At 40.4% G+C, this 22,590-nt stretch overlaps 1 protein-coding gene across 5 annotated transcripts in view; it reads left to right on the top strand.

Moving 5' to 3' along the window:
- GRAMD2A (GRAM domain containing 2A) overlaps positions 1–22,029 on the top strand; it is a 66,020-nt gene extending 43,991 nt beyond the window's left edge. The window contains exons 7-13 of one of the 5 annotated variants that reach the window (XR_004536987.1): positions 346–444; positions 1,679–1,750; positions 3,389–3,451; positions 8,789–8,948; positions 13,438–13,534; positions 14,290–14,479; positions 17,658–17,751. Coding sequence is in view for 4 of the 5 variants with exons in the window: in XM_033920636.1 (XP_033776527.1) it covers positions 346–444; positions 1,679–1,750; positions 3,389–3,451; positions 8,789–8,948; positions 13,438–13,534; positions 17,658–17,769 (603 nt within the window). In the remaining variant the exon portion in view is untranslated. Of the gene's footprint in view, positions 1–345; positions 445–1,678; positions 1,751–3,388; positions 3,452–8,788; positions 8,949–13,437; positions 13,535–14,289; positions 14,480–17,657; positions 17,799–19,824; positions 19,916–21,468 lie in introns of those variants that run through there. The other 4 variants (XM_033920636.1, XM_033920637.1, XM_033920638.1 and 1 more) reach the window with 4 other exon arrangements.
- The last annotated feature ends 561 nt before the right edge of the window (positions 22,030–22,590 follow it).

The raw sequence follows: 22,590 nt of genomic DNA, 5'->3' as shown, positions 1-22,590 counted from the left end.
TTCCTCATTTTGTGTTGCATAGACCATCAAGAGAAACTGCTTATATGCTTATCCAAAAATTAATGGGTGTAGATATAAGACCTTCTTAGATTGGACCCTAGCATTTCAAGCTGGTGGGCAACAATCTATGTTATTCAACAAGCTAAGTTATCCCTATTGCTGTTTTCGGAAATTAATAAAGACCACTTTGTTCAATAAGTTTATTACTTTGTGAGTTTTATTATTGAAATTCTATTTTACAAATATTTATATTTTTTACAGTATTATTGTATTTCGCCTAGAACTTTTGAGTATGGCGGTATAAAAGAATAAAATTATTATTATTATTATTATTAATAATTTCAGGTAGTGATCCCAGTAGGCTCTGTTCAGCTGGTGAAAAAGCATAAAACAGCTGGTCTTCTTCCGAATGGGCTTGCAATCAGCACCACAGCTGGCAGGAAGGTATGGAGGATCCTATTTTCTCTTCCATGTCCCTTTCCTGCCCCCTCTCTATAGTTCTTCTTATTTTCTGAAGTCACTGTTTCCAAGTAAAAAAAGAAGACATATTTGTGTGACCTATATTCGATCATACAAAAATATCATTTTTGAAACTTTACAACTCTCCAGCTTTATATCAACTAGGGGAGGGGCATAATATGTTCTCGTCTCCAGTACCTGTGGTTCCTGATCCCCTGTTGAAAGCCAGTTGCTGGCTGCTTCTCTTTGTAGGATTAGTCATTTGTTTTCCTGTGATTATTAGTTCTTGGATCACCACCATATTGAGGAGTGGGATTTAGGGCTCCTTTTATCAAGCACGTTGGACATTTCATCATGCGCTAACCCCCACGGCAGGCAATGGAGGCGGTATTCCGCGCGTTAAACCGCTACCGCGCCTTTGTAAAAGGACCCCTTAGCTAATAACTTTATTGTTTGTATGAGGGATCATATGATTCTCTTTTTTTTTTTCTTCATTACTTAGGTATTCTGCTGTAATAGTGAATACTTGGTTTGTTATAATAATATAAATTTCAATAAAAATTTTAAAAAGGAAATATTTTTTTTAATAAAGTTATGATCATTCTGCGTGTGAAATATTAACTTCTAATGGAAAAGGCCTGTGAGTCTTGAACCAGTGAGTTATTCACCTCTAATCGCTGGACGCTGTGTTACTCCAGTGTAGGGGTTTTCTATTGCTGATATGGAGGAGACATGGCAGCTCAGCATGTTAGGTGGAACCTCAAGCCACAGACCTATAAAGATTTACTACTACTATTGGCTATAACTGGTATTTCTTGGCAGTTATGTGCATAACTTCCCCTTAGAATTCTATAAATTGTGCTCTCAAATTCCAAATTCCCTCTTTCACTAAGGGCCCCTTTTACAAAGCCACGGTAGCAATTCTAATGCGGTAAATGCATGGGCTTCGAATTGGGAATTGAATGGGAATTGAATGGGCTTCGGTGCATATACCACAGCAGCGTCGTTACCGTGGTTTTGTAAAAGGGGCTGTAAATCAGTAAGGTAAGCAGCTGCTTTGTCTACTCTCTCTTTTCCGATTCATCTCTGATAAGCCACTCTCTCCTGCACTGCATGCATTCTGGCAGCAACCCTCCTTGCTTATTAGTGTGTATGAAGAATCCAGAAGATTGCATTGTGAATTAATTTTCCTTCTGTTTTTATTTCTTTTGCAAATTAGTACATCTTTGTGTCCTTACTGTCCAGAGACAGTGTGTATGAAGTATTGAAGACAGTATGTTCACATCTTCAGGTACACCTTTCTACTACCTTTAAAATGCATTCCAAAAATGTCTTAGCCTCTGCCAGCCTAATGCCTCAGTGACAAATGTGATGCACCACCATGCAGTAGAGCTGAGGGGGCTGAGGATGCTGTAAGGGCAGTGTCTACCATGCTCAAAAGTAGCATCTATTGGCTGGACCAGGGGTGAGCAACTATGGTCTTTGAGGGCCACAAACTATTCAGGTTTTCAAGATTTCCACAATAAATATGGATAAGACCTATTTGAATACAATGGAAGCAATATATGCAAATCGATGTCATGCATATTCATTGTGGAAACCTTGAAAACCCAACTGGGTTGTGGCCCTCAAATACCATAGTTGCCCAGCCCCTGGGCTAGAATGTAGGCACTCTTAAGCAGTTACAGAACACTCTCATTATCTAATCAAATTAATCATGTTACTAAAAAATGCCTTTTCAGTTTAAAGATGCTTAGAAGAGTACGTCATCTGTTTTTTTCACCAACATTTTGCAGTTTTGGTTCAGGCCATTATTTTATCTCAGTTGGACTATGACAACTCGCTTTATGCTTGTTTAAGTAAATGTAATTTGAGGCTACAACTTATCCAGAATACAGCGGCTAAACTGATATATGGTAAACATATACTGAGATCCCTTCACTGGCTTCCTGTTTACTGGAGGATCCAATTTAAATGTGCAACTGTCATTTTCAAAATCCTATATGGTATTTTTTTCTCCTTTGGTTCCTGTCTCATTTAACTCTCAAGAAATCTCTCATTCTAGGAGCTCTCAGAAATATAAACTTGGCTTTCTCACTGTTAAAGGAATAAAAACTAGGGCCAATTTTTATTGATCATTTTCTTTTTTACTCGTAAAAGTTTGGAATGACCTTTCTTCTATAATTAGAGTTCTTTCTCATCTACCCACTTTTCGTAAAGTACTGAAGACATATTTATTTCAGATAAAATTCTTGCCTAAAGATATAGGGCCTCTTCCATCAAACTGCGCTTAGAGTTTTTAGCGTGGTGAACCATGCTGAATGGCCCGCGCTGCTCCCGACGCTCATAGAGTTCCTATGAATGTCGGGAGCAGCGCGGGCCATTCAGCACGGCTCACCGTGCTACAAACTGCTAGTGCAGTTTGATAGAAGAGGCCTACAGTTTCTGTTCTAATCTCCTGTATAGTTTTATTAATACTTTGTTAACCAAAGGCGTGGGAATCTTTTTGGAACACTATGACTTCTCTGGCGCAAAGTCACCTTTTGAATGCTTGATGCTTGTGTTTGTTAACATCCACATTGTCAGTCCATTGTTTTGCTGTTTAGAGAATGACTCTAGTTGGGAGGGAGGGGGTAGGGATTGGGGAGTGGGGGAAGGTTTTTCCTTCCTAGTTGTCTCCTATTTTGAAAATTGAAAGAGTTCGTACCGCCTTTGTTTTCTTGACTTTAATAAAAATTATTTGAACATATTTTGTTAACTGAGTTGAGCCCTCCTGTTGGGATGAATCGGTATAAAAAAATCAAAGATTAGTATAGTAAAAAGCCATGTAGACACGCACCCTTAGGACAGATCAATGACTGGTGTAAGTTGGTGTGCCATTTATAGAATCAGGGCCTGAGCGAACAATGTAACTTCTTTTTCTGTCTAGCCTTCAAGTAAGAAGAGTCTGAGTGTAAAAGAATATATAGAAGAAACGGATTCTATACCACCGGTAAGACCAATATTTAATATAATCCTTTACTGCCTTCCTTTCTGATATTTACCATTTTCAGACATTTCCATATTTTCAAGGTGCCTGGGATTTTATTATTTGTAACTCAGTCCAACTGACGATGGCCAGCCAGTGTTTCGTTTAAAGCTGCATCAGAGCATAAAGGACCAAACACTGTATAAGTCACATATCGGCACTAAATTCTGTGCTCAGCAGCGCCATAGATAAGTCATGAGTTTGTTGCAAAAGATCGATTTTGAAAGAAGTTGAACAATTTTGAAACACATTGGTGCAATTTTCAACTTGTTGTTTTGAAGCACATTTAAATTTTCAGTAACAACCTGGTGTTAACTTTTTTTTTTTTTTTTGGGGGGGGGGAAATTGTATCACTGGGAAAAAAAGGTTTTTAAGCCGATGAGGTGAACTGTCCCTATCTAGTCTGTGCACAAAATTTTATGTACAAATGGGGATCTGAGGCTTTTCTTCCTTTTTATTATTACATTGACATTTTTTACAAGCAGATAATTTTGAGAAGTTGTGTGACATTGTGTGTATAATTTTAATTCTAAGTCTGCATTTGTTTTATTTTTCCTGATTGTTATTTTAGGAGAACCTTTTTTATACCCCAAAAAATCTTTTATAAAATTTCTACAGCCCATGGCTCCAAATAACTTGAATAAAATGAAATGCATCGGTAAAGAAGTGCGTGCAAGGCTAAAAGCATCCATAATATAGAGCTAAATAAAAGAAATAAAAACAAAACCAAGATAATAAAATATCCCCAAACCAAGTGACATCAACCATCATCAGAAGCCTGAATAGAGAGTGTAACCTTAATCATTTTTCTGAAATACAGGAAGTTGACTTCTAGGGTATACTCCATTAAAAGTGCATTTCAAAATATTGGGCCCATATTAGAAATAGATCTGTTGTATGATTTGAACAAATGCAGATCCGTTGCCGACAGAACACACTTTCCCTGCAGGCCAGAATTCCATCAGCACTGACATCGCATACTCAGAGACCCCCAGTTTCACAGCACTGAAGGTGAGTAACAAAGCCTTAACTGTCAGTCTTCAGGGGGGCCACTGTAGAAACCTGAGGACCAGCAAAAAATGGTTATGATAGCATACCAAGAAATTACACATGCTGCCAAATTTTTAATGAGCTGAATCAAGCAAATAGGTTTAGTTTGATAATCAAAATGAGATAGAAGCACGGACCATATTCCTTACCTACGATCAGGAAAAGGGAAAGTTTCCGGGGCCTTAGTTTGTATAGTTTAATAAAAGCATTTTTGCTACTGATTTAGGGCTTTTGCAAAACTGTTTAGCATGAGCTGCTGCAATAACTTCCCTGAAGCCCATAGGGATTTAAAGGATTTCGGGGCCATTGCTGCATGGCAGCTGCTAGTGCGGCTTTGTAAAAAGGGGGTTTAACATGAGTTTTCATGAAATGATTTCCAGCTTCTAATTTTTATATCCTTATTTTGTTATTTTTGTGCTCTGCATTTATTTGAATGCATTTTTCCTTTGTATGTCTTTGTGCTCCCAAGAATACAGCATGATCCACAACTGAGTTGTAGATGTGAATTCATACACCACTCCAAAAGCTTACACCATCCAGTCTTTGTAAATTATGAGCGTCTTTTGAATCTGAAAGAACTGCGATGGATGTATGAGTTGGATAGCATGCATCCTAATGGTTTAAATGAAACGAGTGACTGGATGATTTCTTTAATAAGACATTAACTATTTTTTCTGAGGCCCTCCAAGTACCTACAAATCCAAAATGTGGCCCTGCAAAAGGTTTGAGTTTGAGACCACTGCCCAAAGTGAAGATCAGAGAAGGAAGTAGGGGAGATTGAGAGCAATGCCATAGTGAGTCTTTGAAGCAGCAGTATACTGTATATAGTACACATATTTGGCCTGGGTATTTGGCACTTAACTAAATTGGTGCCCTAGGCAGTTGCCTTTCTAAATCTAGGCCTGCTCTTCACAATGGTATATCTGTTTCTGATGTCTAGAGGAAAACCTCCTCTGAGACTTAGGAATTAATTTGAAAAGCCTTGTGCAGAAATCAGGGCAGGTAGAAGGGTCTTAGGTTCCCTAGGAAAAACTCCTATCTTCTACCCCCCTCATTTAACTTTAATCCCTCATCTGACGTTTATTTATCTATTTTAAAACTTATACCCTGCCTAGGAACAAAATGGCTTACAAAACACAACATACACAAGATTGATATATATTACAAAAAACAATATAAATCACCCTTCATTACAATCCATTATAAAAACTTCACATAAACATGAAAAATCACACAATTCAGACAACCTGTTTTTTAAACTAGTCATACAGTCATATAAGCCTGCATAAAGAGATGACTTTTTAATAAATAAGTTGATAAAAAATGAATGAATAAATATGAGATACCTCAGTAATGAATAAATATGAGATACCTCAGTACGGGCCTGGATGTATATCGAATAGCTTTTTGGCCCCAGGCAGAAGCTCATGGGTGACCAGCACCAGGTTTTCAACCTAAATAAGCTCTGCCCCGTACATCATATGGTCTCCATTACCACAAATAATTAATGTGCACAAACGGTCAGTGAAAAATTCTAAGAGGAAATAATAAAAAGGGGAAAAAAAGTGGCTCACAAAACCTGGTGCTGGTTACCCATGAGCTTCTGCCCGGGGACCAAAAAGCCATTCGATATACATCCAGGCACGTACTGAGGTGTCTCATATTTATTCATTCATTTTTTAACAGCTTATTTATTATTCTTATCTGGTCTGTGAATATTCTTTGAGAATCTAATATTAGGCTCTGTCAATGCTTTTTTGTTTCATTATTTGACATTTTGACAGTTTTGGTTTTTTTTTTTTTTTTTGCATCTCTGAAGATCAGCCATTCAGCTTCACACCGAAGCCTGTTTTACAAAAGATCTGCTCCCCCTGACACCTGGCTCACTTCTGTCTCTTTTATGCACTTTTGGATTTATTTTATTGTATAAGGATGTATTGTTTGGGTGCCTTTGTCTTAACATATATCAGTACTGTTTTTCATTTATTAAGGGTAAATGGAGACTTTCCATAGCTTATAAAAGAAAAACTCATACAATTTATCCATACTTTCTCAAAACAAAGGGCTCCTTTTACTAAGGTGCGCTAGCGTTTTTAGCGCATGCACAAGATTAGCATGCACTAATCGAAAAATTACCGCCTGCTTAAAAGGAGGCAGTAGCGGCTAGAGCATGTGACATTTTAGCACGTGCTATTCTGCGCGTTAAGGCCCTAACGCATCTTTGTAAAAGGAGCCCAAAATATCTCAGTGTGAGAGTCTTGTCCCTGTTTATGTATATATAAAATTTGATTTACTGCTTTTCAAAGAAAATCAAAAAGGTTTATAATTAAAAACAAAAAAAAGTGAAAAATTTAAAGTTATTGACATGACAAGAATTAAAGAGGAATTAAAACTCCAGTTAAGAATAAAATAATTCCAAGTGGGCTAGATAAGAAGCCGAAGAAGTGAAGTGGAAGTTAAATCTAACTGAAAGGTCAGAATTACACATTGCACTCTGCTGATATAGACATGTGGAGGGGCATTTTCAATAGGACATCTAAGTCTAAGTTTGGACGTTTTGGGGAAAATGTCTAGAAATCCATTAGAGAAAATGTCCATTTTCAAAACAGCAAGACATCTCCTTTTTTTTTTTTTTTTAAATGACCTATCTAGACATTCTGGTCCTTAATATGTCTCTCTTTTATGGCCATTCTCAAATATAAAGATGTTCACATAAAAAAAAAAATGTACAAAGGAAAGCTTTTCAGACGTCAAAGTAGCCAGCATTCTTAGCAAACTGTTCACAGAGAACTGAGCACAGCAGAGGGGCACTCTAGGGGGTACTTCGGTGAATGTCGCATTTCAAAGTCCCAGATACACTTGCTTATATTGTATGGTGAGCACTCCAAAACCCACCCAAAATTTATTGTACCTACCTGTACACCAAACAATAGTCCTTAAGCCTGCAGGTGTCATCTTTATGTAGGTAAAGGTTTTGGAGGGCTCACCATACAATGTAAGCAGTTTATAGTGACATGTATACCTGAGACTTTGAAATGTGACATGTGACATTCACTGTAGTACCCCCTAGAGTGCCCTTCTGCTCTGCTATCCTGGGTTCAGATTAGAGAATGACATGGTGACAAAATTCATCACCGTTCTCGTCCCCGCGGATAACCGCGGGAAATAATCCCATGTCATTTTCTAGTGTCTATTTCAACCTCAGTCCTTCTACACCAGCATTCTTCAAAGCAAAGCTAGCGGGTCAGTGGTTGTGGCCCTTCATACTCTGATTCTTATGTGAGCCAAGGATAATGAAGCCATTGTGACATCACTGATGTGATTGGCTCTTAGGCACTGGTGGAATGAGGCATTATGACATCACAATATCTGCTCTGGATACCAGAGACTGTCATTCTGTAGTGTCTGTTTCAACCTCGGTACTTCAATACCAGCATTCTTCAAAGCAAAGCTTGCGGGTCAGTGGTTGTGCCCAATTATACTCTGATTCTTCCCTCTCTCCTTAAAGAATGACATGAAGATGGGGACGGGAACGGTGATAAATTTTGTCACCGTGTCATTCTCTAGTTCAGATATCTATGTAAAAATCTGAAGCTGTACAAGAGGGTGCTGAAAAGTTCTCAGCCCAACCAAGAAGAAAATGACATGGATATGGTTCCATCAATGATCTGAAACAATGTCAAAACATAGAATTTTGTTTCTGCAATTTGGCCCTTAATGAAATAAGATAACTCTCTTTTCAGCCACAGTGGCAAAATAACACTCAGAATTTAGGAAGTTGGATGGTTGGGGCTAAGAACTTTTCAGCACTCCATCATAATAAAGGCTAAAATGTATTGTATTTTTCACATCTGTAGGTGGTGACCACTGAGGGAGTAAGGGGGTCATGCCTTAATCTCTCCAAGGGTCATCTGCTCAATTTGGGCACCTTTTTGATCCTTATTTATTTTTAAAACAGGTCTAGCTCTAAACGTCTAAAAAAGCCCTGGATGTTTTGTTAAAGGTTTAATTCTCTCTGTAGGACATCCAAGTCCTAAGCCCACCCAAAACATGCCTCTAACACACTGCCTTAAGATTTAGATGCACTGGAGACAAAACAACCAGAAAGATGTCTGGAAAATCAGTTTTGAGAATGCCCACTTGGACGTTTTGACTAGTAAGAAATCCAAATGCCAGTTTATGCTTTCTTTTAGACGTCTATCTTTTTTGAAAATTAGCCTGATGCTATCTTCTTTCCTGTGCTTTCTACAGACAAAGATTGTCCCAGAGTTGAAGTGGAGCAAGCAAGTCTTGGTATCTGTTGCTCCTTCTCTCTTGGACGGAGACTACGACTGCAGAAGCCACATAAAAAACAGCATTGGCCTGAGCACCAAAGAGAACTCCTTTCAATCTGAAAAGTCTTTATCCTCTGGTAAAGAAAAGGGCTGCCAGTAGAAACCAGTACCATGAAGAATACAATGTCACCAAAATGAGATGGATTATGTTGTGTGTTGCGTTCCTAACTCTGCATGTACAATCATGAAATAATGCAGGGGTGCCCAACACGTCGATCGTGATCGACCGGTAGCTCAGGAAGGCAACGTGAGTCGATCGCAGAGCCCATCCCAGGCTCCATGATAGACTCGTGTTGCCGTCCCGATCTACCGGGCCTATCAGCCTTCCTCTCCCCGACGTCAAAGACGCCGACGCCGGGCATTAGGCTGTTTTTGTCATTTCGGGGTGGGGGGGGGGAGCGTGGGAGCGGCAGCAGCAGCTTGAAAAAGAAATCATCCTGGCCGGGGTCGGTGTCATGCTCCAGAGCTTCTACAGCCTTCCTATCTCCCTCTCCCTTCTACCTGCTTCCGGCCACACCCCCTGCTCCGCGGCTCTCTTCGGCAACTCAGCAGCAGCAATCGACACAAGCTTCTGACGTCGGGGCCTACCCTCTGCGAGTCCCGCTTGTTTCAACTTCCTTTTTCCACAAAGGCGGGACTCGTAGAGATAAGGCCTCGATGTCGGCAGCTTGTCTTGATCACCGCTGCTGACGAGTTGCTGAAGAGAGCCGCGGAGCAGGGGGGTGTTGCCAGTTGCAGGTAGAAGGGAGAGGGCCAGATGGAGGACTCGTGGGTGAGGGAGGAGAAGAGAGAGAGAAAGAGAGAGGGGAGGGAAACAAAAAGAAATATTTCATACTGGGCTCGGCCGGAGTGGAGGGAGGGTGGAAAGATTCTGGCTACAGGGTGCAGTAACAAAGGAAAAGGGGGGAAAGCTGAAAATGGAGATAGTGACACAAAGAAGAGAAAGAGTAAGCAGGACCTATTGAATAAGGATAGAGATACAGAGGGGACATGAAGAGGAGGTGAAATAGAGACATAGAAGTAATGCTGAAAAAGTGTGTGGGGGGGAGATAAAGACATTGAAAGGGCAAATGGTGAACATGGGGTAAAGACAAGGACAGAGACAAATGAAGATTCTGAAAAAGTGGTGAGATAGGGATATAGTGAGATGGACACAAAGAAGGGTGATGCTGGAAAATAGGTGGAATGGTAATTCTGACAGACACAGAAGGGAAATGCTGGATCAAGGAGAGATGGGGCTCAGGCTGGATGGAATGAGGAGAAATGCCTTGTTTTCCCGGAACTTCCTCTCCTACGTCAGAATTGACGTCAGGGAGCAGAATGCTGGTCAGCGCAATGCTTCTGCAGGGAAAACTTGGGACGGTGGTGGCTTGGGGGCTGTTCCCCGATGGCGGTGGCAGCAAACTGAGTGGCTTGGGGGAGGGCACAGAGAAAGAAAGAAAGGGGGCAGACAGGGAGACAGAAAGAAGGGGGAACAGGGAAACAGAAAGAAAAAGTTGGGGGAGAGAATGAGGTCTGGAGGAGAGGAAACATACAGGAGGCTGAAAGAAAGGAAGAAAGATTGGATGCACAGTCAGAAGAAGAAAGTGCAACCAGAGACTCATGAAATCACCAAACAGCAAAGGTAGGAAAAATGATTTTATTTTCAATTTAGTGATCAAAATGTGTCTGTTTTGAGAATTTATATCTGCTGTCTATATTTTGCACTATGGCTCCCTTTTACTAAACCGCAATAGCGTTTTTTAGCGCAGGGAGCCTATGAGCATTGAGAGCAGCGCGAGGCATTCAGCGTAACTCCCTGTGCTAAAACCTACTATTGTGGTTTAGTAAAAAGGGAGGGGGTGTATTTGTCTATTTTTGTATTTTGTTACTGAGGTGATATTGCATAGAGTCATCTGCCATGACCTCTTTGAAAAAACCCGGAATATGAATAATTAACAATTTCTCTGCCTTTCAGTGTGCTTTGTGTTTTTTTTAAATTTTATTGTTGGTAGATCATTTTGACTTAGTCATTATAAAAGTAGCTCGCAAGCCCATAAAGTGTGGGCACCCCTGAAATAATGTATAATCTGCTTATGTGGAAGGTGCCTGGTTTAAGAGGTCAAGTATGTGCCTACCTAGGTTTTGTTTTATAAAGACACATAGCCATCTATGGGCATGGGCATTTACACCTGTTCTTGAGCAGTTGTAAATTGTTCATTATTCAAATCAGTGGCACAGCCATCTGAAATTCTGGTACCTTTATTATAGGCCATCTATGGGCATGGGCATTTACACCTGTTCTTGAGCAGTTGTAAATTGTTCATTATTCAAATCAGTGGCACAGCCATCTGAAATTCTGGTACCTTTATTATAGCTGGCAGGGATCCCCCAAGCCCCAGCAGCTGGAAGAGGTCTTCCAGTGGCCAGACCATTTCCCTACTTCCTGCAGCCAGTGGTACTGTCCACACATTGCCACTACACCGCTACTTCCTGTGCATGCTCAGTTTTCGTGCATGCATGAAAACTGAGCATGTGCGGAAGGGAAAAGACTGAGGCGAGAGCAACACGCAGACTGTGCCACCAGCTGCAGCAAGTAAAGGAATGACCAGTTCTGGCTGTCGGAGGACCTCTTGCAGCGGGCGGGACTTGGGGTTCCCTGCCAGCTCAGATATTTATTTTATTTGTTGGGGTTCACTGGGGCAGGGATGGGGCAGAAAGTGCTGGGGGGGGCATTGTGTGCCCATCCACTTTGAACTTAAGCCTACTCAAAGTACTATGCTGGCTAGGCCTCATTCAAATATAAATGTAGATAAGCATATTTTATACTCTACACATGTGTCTGCAAACTCCACTCAAACTCTGCCTCTGGACACACCTGGGAAAGTGTTCACCTTCATGTCAACACATATATTTTACGCCAGTTGATATTTCTTAAGAGGCCATTTATGTGTGTATGTAGTCATAATCAATCTCATGTTACCTGTAGGATTAAGAGTCAGTCCTATTTTGGTTATTGGGTCTTGTTTTAATTCATATCACAAAGTATAATGGAAATTTGTTACATTTTATTTAATAAGAAGAGCCAGACTGTTAAAAACTCTGAGAGAGGAGATGATTTAAAATCCAGGTCTGATCCAGAATCAGATGAATGTTATACAGTGTATAACAGGCAATAGATATTTGATGATAGATGGCCAGAAAAGCAGAGGAACAGTGTTTTAAAATACTCTAAAATTTAAGAAAACTTTGTTTTCAAGTTTAAGTTTCAAGTTTATTTAAAATTTATTATACCACCCACTCGAGCCTTCTAGGCGGTGTACAAAAATGCCATAACAATATACCAATTAAAATGTAATTTAATCAAAAACAAACCAAGGGAAAAGACAATTTAAGGACAAAGATGAACGGAAACAAAAGGGAAGAAGGGATTGGAACTACAATTAATAGAAAGAAAAATAAAAGAAAACACTTAAGGGGAAGAACAAAAGGTTGGGGAACTGAAAGTAGAAATATTTCTTAAATCTAAGTCGTCCTTAAAAGGACAGTTTAGGTTACAAAGGCATCGCGGAAAAAGAATGTCTTTAGCTTCACCTTAAAATTGATAAGTGTTGCATTTTCCTGCAAGTAGTTAGGGATACTGTTCCAGAGAAAAGGAGCATTAACGGAAAAAATTGTGGTCCTCATTGTACTGATATGTTTCAATGAGGGAACGGTAAGGAGATTATGAGCAGTAGATCATAGGATCCTAGTTTGATTATAGGGGATAAGCAAATTCTTAATAAATTCTGGCTGGCTATTTGTTTTCGTTTTAAAGGTTAGTAGTAGAATTTTGTAGGTGATCGTATGCTCTATTGGTAACCAATGAGCTTTATGTAAAATAGGCGTGACATGATCATATTTCTTTGCATTAAATAAAATTTTTACTGCAGTATTTTGGACCATTTGAAATCTTTTAATTTAATCTAAGCAAGAGATAACAAGTGAATGGATTAAAATATTCAAGGACGCAGGCTCTAACAGTTTTGCTAAAGCTTTAATCATGTGTAGCCGATGAAACCAACGTTGGACCACTCTGCTAATATGTTGGTGATAGGTAAATTTGCAATCAAAAGTGACTCCTAGTAATTTTAAAGAGGGTACCACTTTGATAGGGAGATTTTTGAGTTTAGGGGGGATTAGAAATGAGAGGCCGTCTTTGAAAGGAAAAATCATTAATTTTGATTTATTTATATTCAAGGAGAGCATATGTGCATCAAGCCAAGAATTAATCTTTTCTAATTTTTTATTAATGATGGTAATTTCATTCGGGTTGTTTAAGTCTATTGGATGTACTAATTGGACGTTGTCCGCGTAGGCAAAAGTTGTAAAACCAATGGATTGGCCTAAAGTTAGTAGAGGAGCTGTTTAGAGAATCATATCTGTATCATCTGCCAGTTCAAGAAATGGACAGATCAAGATATTGTTAAAATGTTCTACGTTAATTTGAAATTCTTCCCTACCTATGCATAACCAAGCATAACCTAATTGAAAGGTCTCTCCTTAGTATATATAAAACATTTCACTAGTATTCTGCTTTTGCCTTAGAGACTACAACTACCACTGAAGTTGATCCAGAACCTAGATGTATACCAGAAGAACTGAGACCATCAGAATACCTGCTTCTAAAGCTCTTTGTAGTACTGTAAGTAGACATTTTTTTACTTCTGGATAGCAAAAGAGGACTGGACAAGTTTGTGGAGGAAAAATATTAGCCAAGTAGATTTTAGAATGAGGAGTCCAATCATTTCATCTTTTCTGCAGCTTCATTGCTGCATTTTAGGTTGTACTTGGGATTCTTCAGCCTACGGGGAACTACAATAACAAGGGGGCACTCTGAAAAACTAAAAGGGGACAGGTTTAGAACCAATGCCAGGAAGTACATCTTCACTCAGAGGGTGGTGGATACCTGGAATGCGCTTCCGGAGGGTGTGATAGGACAGAGTACTTTACAGGGTTTTAAAGAGAAATTGGATAAATTCTTGAAAGAAGACGTTATTGAGGGATATAGATAGGGAAGATATAGGATGAAGAAGGATACAATTAGAAGGATATAGATAAGGTAGGAAGGAAAAAAAAAAGGATTGAAGGGATAGAGGGGTACATATAGAAGACTACTACGCAGGTCCTAGACCTGATGGGCCGCCGCGCGAGCGGACTGCTGGGCACGATGGACCTCTGGTCTGACCCAGCAGAGACACTTAATCTTATGTTCTTAAAACCTTTTAGTTCAATTCATTTTCACATCAATTGACCATTCATTACTTGTAGTCCTGGCCTCCGACCCCCACCATGCGGCGTGGGGTTCCAGTCAGCTCATCAGGTTGGGGAGACAGGTTGCCCTCCTGACACCAGGGCTCACAGAAATAATAAAACTCAGGTTTTTCACTTGCTACACAGGTCTTTCACTTACCACAGCAACAGGGAGGTACTGTAGTTGCAGTCACTTGCTGGCTCACACTCAAGCTTGGGCGTAAGCTGGGGCTGGATAACTCCTGTAGGCCAGAGGATGGCCAACTCCAGGGATCTCTACTCACTTCACTCACTATTCCTCACTCTCCTTCTGATGAAAAGACAGCTTGGCTTCAAGGTATGAGTGAACCAAACAGGAACTTTATTGAAAGTTCATCAAACCAGTCTTTAAACTATTTACAATCTCTCAATAGACAGGCAGATAATATCCTCAGACATCCCCCTATCACCTCCTTTTCCTTTTTGAAGTCTTTACTATTTACAATAAAGGCCTTATTCTGCATAGGACACCTGGTCTCAGCAGCCGCCTAAGCGGCTTTTGAGAATCGCACATGGGTGTCCTATACAGAATTGAATCTGTCCTCACGGACAGACACCTAACCCATTCTAATCCCGCCTAACCACCCCGATTCTCTGTGTCACAGGCGCCGGTTAGAGAATTGTGTTGCTGCTGAGCTGATCGTGGCAAGAGAATCTCCCTGCCGTGATCAGCTCAGTGGCAACCGCAGCAGCAGGGAACCCCCAAACCCCCCCCTCGTGAAGTCAGACGGCAAGAGGGATGCCTATCCCCTGAAGCATCCCCCGGCAGGAGTGTCTGATTTCTCCTGCCAGAACCCCGCAAAATACCCCGTGATAGGAAGGAGGGATGCTCACTCCCTCCTGCCAGAACACTCCCCCAAAACACCCCTCCAACCTGCGACCGACTGACACCCACCTGGCGACCACCTCTCCACCCGCTGACCCCCCCACCGACCCAGTGATCCCCCTAGAGGGGAGACCAATACCCTTTAACTCCCCCCACTCTTGTACCTTGTAAGCAGAGGGAGGCATACACTCTCCAGCCGGCAGGCCTGCCACTGGAAAATGGCAGGCCATCCCCTTCCCAGTGCAAAACCCTGATTGGCTTTGATGCCTTTGGCCCCTCCCATAGGAGAGGCCTTAGGCGCCTGGGCCAATCAGAGTCTTAGGCCTCCTTCCCAGTGCATCAGGACCTTAGATCTCTCCCTGGTGCATCTGTTCTTTCATCTTCACCTATTTAGACTACTGCAGCTTGCGTCTCACATTTACCTCCGTGACATTTATCGTACAACTTACCTTCCAGTGCAATAACAATTTTGTAAACTCTTTTCCTCAAGTCATTTCATTAGCTCCCCATCTTCTGCATACAATTCAAGCTTCTTGTACTCATCTATAGGAGGTCTCACTTTGCACCTCATATTTTCTCTCCTATACTGTGTTCCCCCCATCCCACTCCTCATGAACTCTGTTCAATGGGCAAATCAATTCCCAATTTTGTGCTTTCCACCTTTCTGCATTCTGTGCCTAGAATGGGGTTCCGGATTTGATGGACCAATGCTCCCCCTCCCCCTGCCATTTGACAAGTCCTATCCTAGAAACCCATCTTTTTGAGAGTGCTTTTATTTTCCTCAGTCCTGGCTCCACCTGATCATAGTATTAAGGCAATCATGGGCAGTAAATTAGAGAGTCTGAGATCATATCCAATATGCCTAAATGAATAAATTTGGCCCATATAATTCAGTAGGTAGTGCCTAGTGGTAAGTGTGAACATTGCACGTAAATGTTGGTATTTTAGTTATTTACATAAATGAGTGGCATATGTGCATAAATGACCTCCTATTAAAACATTGACTAGCCTGTTTGGAGTAGCCTAGTGGGTTAGTGCAGCAGCCTGAGAACCTGAAGAACTGGGTTCAAGTTCCACTACAGCTCCTTGTGACTCTGGGCAAGTCATTTAATTCTCCACTGCCCCAGGTACAAAATAAGTACCTGTATGTACTTATGTAAACCGCTTTGATTGTAACCACAGAAAGGCAGTATATCAAGTCCCATCCCCGTTTCTTGCATAAAACCATGCATGTTTTTTGCATGGTGGATACTTTCACTGTGGATTTGCACACAGGTGGAGTGTGGGCAGGGCATAGCTGGTGCAAGCAAGTGAAGCCAACGGGGTCCATTTCTGGTCCCGAAACCGCCCTGCACACACCCTGTCATCTGTCCAGATATCTGGAGGCATTCCCCTTAGAAAGGAAAGATACTCAGACAGTGTCCTAAAGAGATTGCCTAATCTTTTATTAGTTTACATCCAGCTTTTATACTTTTTTGAACATGGGTTAGTGGTATTAGCAGATGACGTAAGTACAAACCATATCTGGTGACAGGATACATAGGCTTCAAATAAGTAATCAACACAAGAAAAGGGGTGGGTGGGTGAGTGAGCAGGATATGTGCTTCATTGTCTAAATCTAAAGGTGTTAAAGCTTCCCTTATCTCTCTCAACCGGTACATGGCAGTGGGGGGGGGGGGGTGTCGAACCTCAATTGTCTCAAACAGCTAACTTCATTAACAAGATTAAATGGCCTTTTCCCAGAACATCAAGAGAACAAACACAAACACTGTCTGTGTTTGAGCCCCCCAGCACAGACAGAGACAGAACACTTCAAATTTGTCCTTTCAAATGTGTCCTTTCAGCAAGTATGCACCTGCATTCTAGAATACTATAATTTAGGCCCAGTCTTACAAAATAGAGATGTGGTCTTTATATCAGCTATAGTGCTGTGTACGTGATTGCATCATAAAAGAAGGTGTGTTTTTGGCCAATTATAATAACATTATGTAAAGAAAACAGGTGTGTTTTTGCTGTCTTGCAATAGGTGCCCAGTTATAAAATTATTCTCTTTATGTATTCATTTAATTGGGGAGAGGCTAGAGGCATTCCAAAGAAAAGGCCTAAATTTATTCACAAAGCAGAAATATTCAATCACTATCTAGATAAAATCATCCATATAAATAAACTGCATAAATAGAAGTCCTAAATGTAATCTATCTGTTTACGTTTAGGACCACATATTCAGCAGTCCAACTTATTATGAATAAATTAGCTAATAGTATGCTTGAAGATATTTCTATAACTTACATAGAAATCTTTAAACGGAGGCCATTTAGCTGAAAATTGCCCCTGTTTTCAACCATGGCATGGAAATGGCAGGAATTCAGAATGAGTTGCCCAAGACCTTGCCAAGACCATATAGTTTCTATAGCACAAGAGAGCCTTGAATTCAGGCCTCATGAACTTTCCTAGGTCAAAGTTCAATATTCTAGTCGGTAGATCAATAGATCATGTATACTTATGAAGTCTTGGAATGAAGTCACTTGAAAGGCCATGTTTAAGAGACTTGGGCAGCCCATCCTATCTGGCAGGGATCAGTCTCCTAGTGGCTGCAGCTTCTCCACTCCAAACCTGGCTAATAGCAGTTCCTCTCTTTCTTTGATTACAGTGCTTGCATCTTAGTGGTGTCTTCATTTTATCTAGCATTTCGCATATTTCATCTGGAACAGCAACTGATGATTCTGCAAAGAAACCATGTCACACGGTCCCACAAAAAGTAGGCACATTTATCACTGTGGCCAACTCACAGGTACATGATGTGTTTCTATTGTGCTCTTTCTCATAGATAGATAAACATAAGACACATGTGTACTTACCACTGTGCCCCCTATCAGGGACATACATAGAAGAGGGATTTGTGCATTTTACCAAATCCCTTTTCACACATGCATGAGCTTCTGAAAATCCTGGAGGTCTAATGGCCTCTTCAAAGTAGGAGTGATATGAAGTCACTCCTGCTCCTGCTCACTGTGTAGTGAAAATGGCAGCCACAGCTTCCCTTGGCAACTGTGTGAGGTGGCCCAGAAGATTTTTGGGGTTGTTGTTGTTTTTTAGGGGTGGGGGTGGGTGGGGGGGAGAGACTGACCTAGAAAGATAGGCTTGTGGCATCAGTGGGGGTAGGACACTTTCAGTTTCAGCCGGCTGAAACCAATCAATGAATTTCAGCCACAGATTCATTTTCAGTCACAACCAAACCCCCAATTTTGATCACCCTCTAAGTCTAATCTGGTCTTAAAGGCTCTTTGGGAAGCTTCACTAGTGTAATAGGGACAGAGAGCTAGTTCTGCAGTCTGTTCTCGCTGTTGCTCCCTTAACTGGAATGGAGTGGGGAGCAGAGTGGATCTCTGATATGCAAATTACACCTCCTGCTGAATTATTAACGCAGTAGATAACTGGAACCATGTAGGCGCAGCCATGATTGAGTGAAGATATGTAGCTTTCATGAATTTTCCAATTTTTCTAACAGAGACCTGATGTGTTTTACTTACAAACTTTTTAATACAAGGTCTTAATCTTACTGCATAGAGTAGACATTGGCTCAGTCTGGGGAACCACTCCAACTTTGGTTTTGGCTAGGGGCGAAACCTCCTCAGATTGTATCAGCCCACCTAGCTCCTGTTTGCTTGGAGAGAAAAGAAATCAGTGGGGGAGGAGAGGGAAGAATACAGACTCCTTTCAGTTATCCCCCTCTGTCAAGGCCTTCATCCAGAATTATGCCCTGAAAATTGCTTTAGGAGTATGGGTGAGCTGGCATGAAAGGCCATTGCTTCAGCCTAGTTGCTCTGAAATAAGCTCTGCTGGCATTCTAAATATTTGGTGGGAAGGGGTAAAACGCGGACCTCACGGATCTAAACCCACATGGCCTTAAAAATCTGAGGTCCGTGTCCGTGCCACTTGTAGTTTCAGTCTCTGACAGACCTTGATGATGAGATTTTAGCGCTGACAGATCCGTCTCAGCATAGGGAGGGAAAAGTATTAGGATCCATCAGCGCTAAAATCTCATCGAGGTCTGTCAGAGCCAGAGACTAGTGCTGGAGCGGCAGAGCAGAAGCCAAGAGAGTGGGGACAAAGGTTTGGGACATGCGTTATGGAAAAGAAGTCTCCAAACGTTGCTGGGTGCTGCCTGGGTTCAGTCTGAGGATCGAGGCAGAGCCTCGGCTGCATTTCTTCCTCTGAATTGCTCGATGTATCCCTCAGCTCTGCCTTTCTTGGGGAAGGGGTAAAATGCAGGCCTCAGTCTCTGACAGACCTCTATGAGATTTTAGCACTGACGGATCCTAATACTTTTCCCTCCCTATGGCGAGACGGATCCGTCAGCGCTAAAATCTCATAGAGGTCTGTCAGAGACTGAAACTACAAGTGGCACGGACACGGACCTCAGATTTTTAAGGCCGTGTGGGTTTAGATCCGCCAGGTCCATCAGGTCCGTGTTTTACCCCTTCCCACATTTGGCCTCTCACACAAGCTCCCTCAGGACTAATAAAAAACAAAACAAAACAGCAAAACATCCCGTTTTGCAGTGCAGGTGCAAATTCCCACCTGTTTCTTCCAATCAGTACATCCCAGAACAAACACTGCAGCTTGAAGCTCTTCTGATGCGAAGAAACAACTTCCCTTCCAATTATTCAAACCTCTTCCAGGGGAAAAGAAGAAAACAGGGGTGAATAAGGGAGAGGGAAGGAGGAGAAAAATGTGGACTCCTCCAAGTAGTATCCCTGAACCAGGTCTAATTGAATTGCTTTATGTCCTTTTTTTTTTCTTTTCTTATAATGGAGTTTAAAACCTCAAGTGTGGTATCTCTCTGCTCAATTGATGCCCATTTCTCCAACTGAGCAAGAACCTTCTCAGAAACAGTCCAGAAGCTGCAGTCTGTCCATTCCATCCACTTGAAATGAAGAAATACTGAGTATTCTAAGGCTGTATGGTGCCCTTAGGGGTCAATCATGCAGAACTACTTTGTTTCTCTGTCTCCACCCACTGGTCAAAGGACATATTCACAGGTTTTGAACTGATCTGACAGGGAAGCTGAGGAAAACAATTCAAATGCTTACTACATCATAGGCTCCATTTTTACACGAGAAATGTGGACGTCCCAACCTAGATGTTACATTTCTGGTCAATATTTTACAAAAGGCTTTGCTGAATGTAGATAAGTGTTTAGATATTATATCAAATTGAAATGGATCCAGAAGATTATTTCTATCAATAAAATCTAATAATTAATTTAATATAACTCCTTCAAATACCTTTGCTATAAACAGTAATGAAGAGAGAGACCAGCACATAGATTTCATCCCCTTGCTCTTTAACATTAGGCAAACACTCAGCTGTTTCAGTGCAAATGGTAAATGGCCCATTGATAAAGAGCAATTGATCAACCTTGTAAATCATACATTAACAATATCATCCTAGGTTTGGTGCCCCTTCATCCTAAAAGCATCACTATAAAAATCTGGAAGCATGTGATATGACAAATGTGATAATCAACAGTACCATTTCTAGAGTGCTTCCAGATGTACACATCGCTGTACATTAAACATGCAACAGATGGTCCCTGCTCAAAAGAGTTTCAAGTTCAAGTTTTATTACCATTTGATGAATCGCTTATACAAACTTTCTAAGCGATGAACAACTTAAAAAGCCACAAGTTAGTGGACAAACAACTATTAGGGTAAAAAAAAAAAAAAACTTACATAATTAAATATTACAATCAGTTTAGAAAACTGTTAAAAACACAATTATTTGTTGATGCATTTTTCTGAGTATTGATCATTACTGTTGTAAGAATTAATTCTGTCTGTTTCTACTTGTCCTGATTTGTTTTAACATTTTATATATGTAACCATTTTGTAAACCATTTTGATATAAAACGGTCTAGAAATTTTTAAAATAAAATAAATAAATTCATTCTCTTTTCACTTATTGAATGTGCTTTAAAATGAATAAAAAATTAAAAAAATAAAATAAAATAAATAAATAATTATGACAGACACACAGGACAAAGGATGAATCAATATATGCTGTACACAAACCCATTTGTGCTATGTATGAAGTTCACTAGGAGATATGGGCTGCTTGACTAGATGCAAAACAAAAGAAAGGCAAAACCGATGTTACAATACAACACAAGGAATTTTATTGAATGTTCCTATGGGAAGTCCCAACTAGGATCCTGGTTTCAGCTGAACACTGCCTTCCTCAGGGGACATAACAAACTGATAACAGGATAATACAGTGGTATCTCTATTTCAGGTAGTCTTGAAAAAGACCTTTAGGAACGTACTGAAAGAAGTACTGACAGCCACACTTCTGGCCCAGTTTAACAATTCTTGTCTTTCTTAATATATACAATTTGAAAATATTTTCTGCTTTGTTCTAATGTCTCAGTCTGAATTTTTCAATTGTGTTTTTATATGCAGGTGAGCCTTCTCTAGATCCCTTCACTACAGACTCATGACAAACTGAAGGTCAAGACTTACTGGACTTAGGATTAGCAGGAAATTCCTTTTCTATGTCCCTGACTTATTTTATTAATAATTTCCATTTTATAGAATGGAAAATGAAAAAGAAGATAGCCCTTGAAACAGTATAAGCACACTTAAGGACTCAACTTCAGTAAAGAAGACTTAAAAGGGGTTAATGTCTAACTGAACTCCACATTCCTGGAGGGTCTAGGACCAAATATAAAGGAAAATCAAGAAGAAAATTTACATTGTAAAATATGCACTTTTACAATATTTATTGCTGACATTTATCAAAGGTTATGTACATTTCATATCAACATGGGGCCACTGTTCCTCCCTCATTTTTACCTGAATATAAGATTCCCCAGGATATAAAATGTTTTGAGAAGTTCCTTCCTCGCACATAAGGCAATGCATCCCAGCTTCCAAAGCTTACAGTCAACACTGGTGTGATTTGAAGATACATTTTTTCCTTATCACCAATTATGTAATTGAAGTGTTATAAAAAAAAAAAAAGGCAAAATCTAAAAATACCCTTTACAGCAGATGTTCTGGGGGACCCTATTCCAGTGAGGTTTTCAGAACAACCACAATGAATGTGAAAGAGGGATTTGCATACAATGGGAGAAATGCAAGCAAATCTATCTCATGCATAGTCATTGTAGATTTCCCAATAGCCCAGCTGGCTAAGGGTCCCTCATAGTAATTTGGGGATGCAGTAGCTCTTGTTAGCATCTGAGCCCCAGTCTAAAGAGCTGCTTCTGTTTCCTTGGACTTGTACAGCATAGACTCAGGAGATCTGAAACAATACACAAGCTTTTACTTACATTAAGAGTTAATTGTATAATGGATTGCCAAGGTCAAGATGCTAAGACAACACCTATTATATATATATATATATATATATTAGACAAAATAGACCATGAGACAAGTTACATCTTGACCCTAATTGAGATTTTTTTTGGCCTTTTACATTTAACAACAGTATTTCAGTACTATGATATAACTGAAAACCAAATTGTAATGAATTTAGATGATTATTTCTATCAATAAAATTTAATAATTGATTAAACACAA

Source organism: Geotrypetes seraphini, chromosome 14 (assembly GCF_902459505.1).
Source record: "Geotrypetes seraphini chromosome 14, aGeoSer1.1, whole genome shotgun sequence".
In the NCBI taxonomy this organism is placed as follows: Eukaryota; Metazoa; Chordata; class Amphibia; order Gymnophiona; family Dermophiidae; genus Geotrypetes; species Geotrypetes seraphini.
This window is presented reverse-complemented; position numbering and strand designations above follow the sequence as displayed.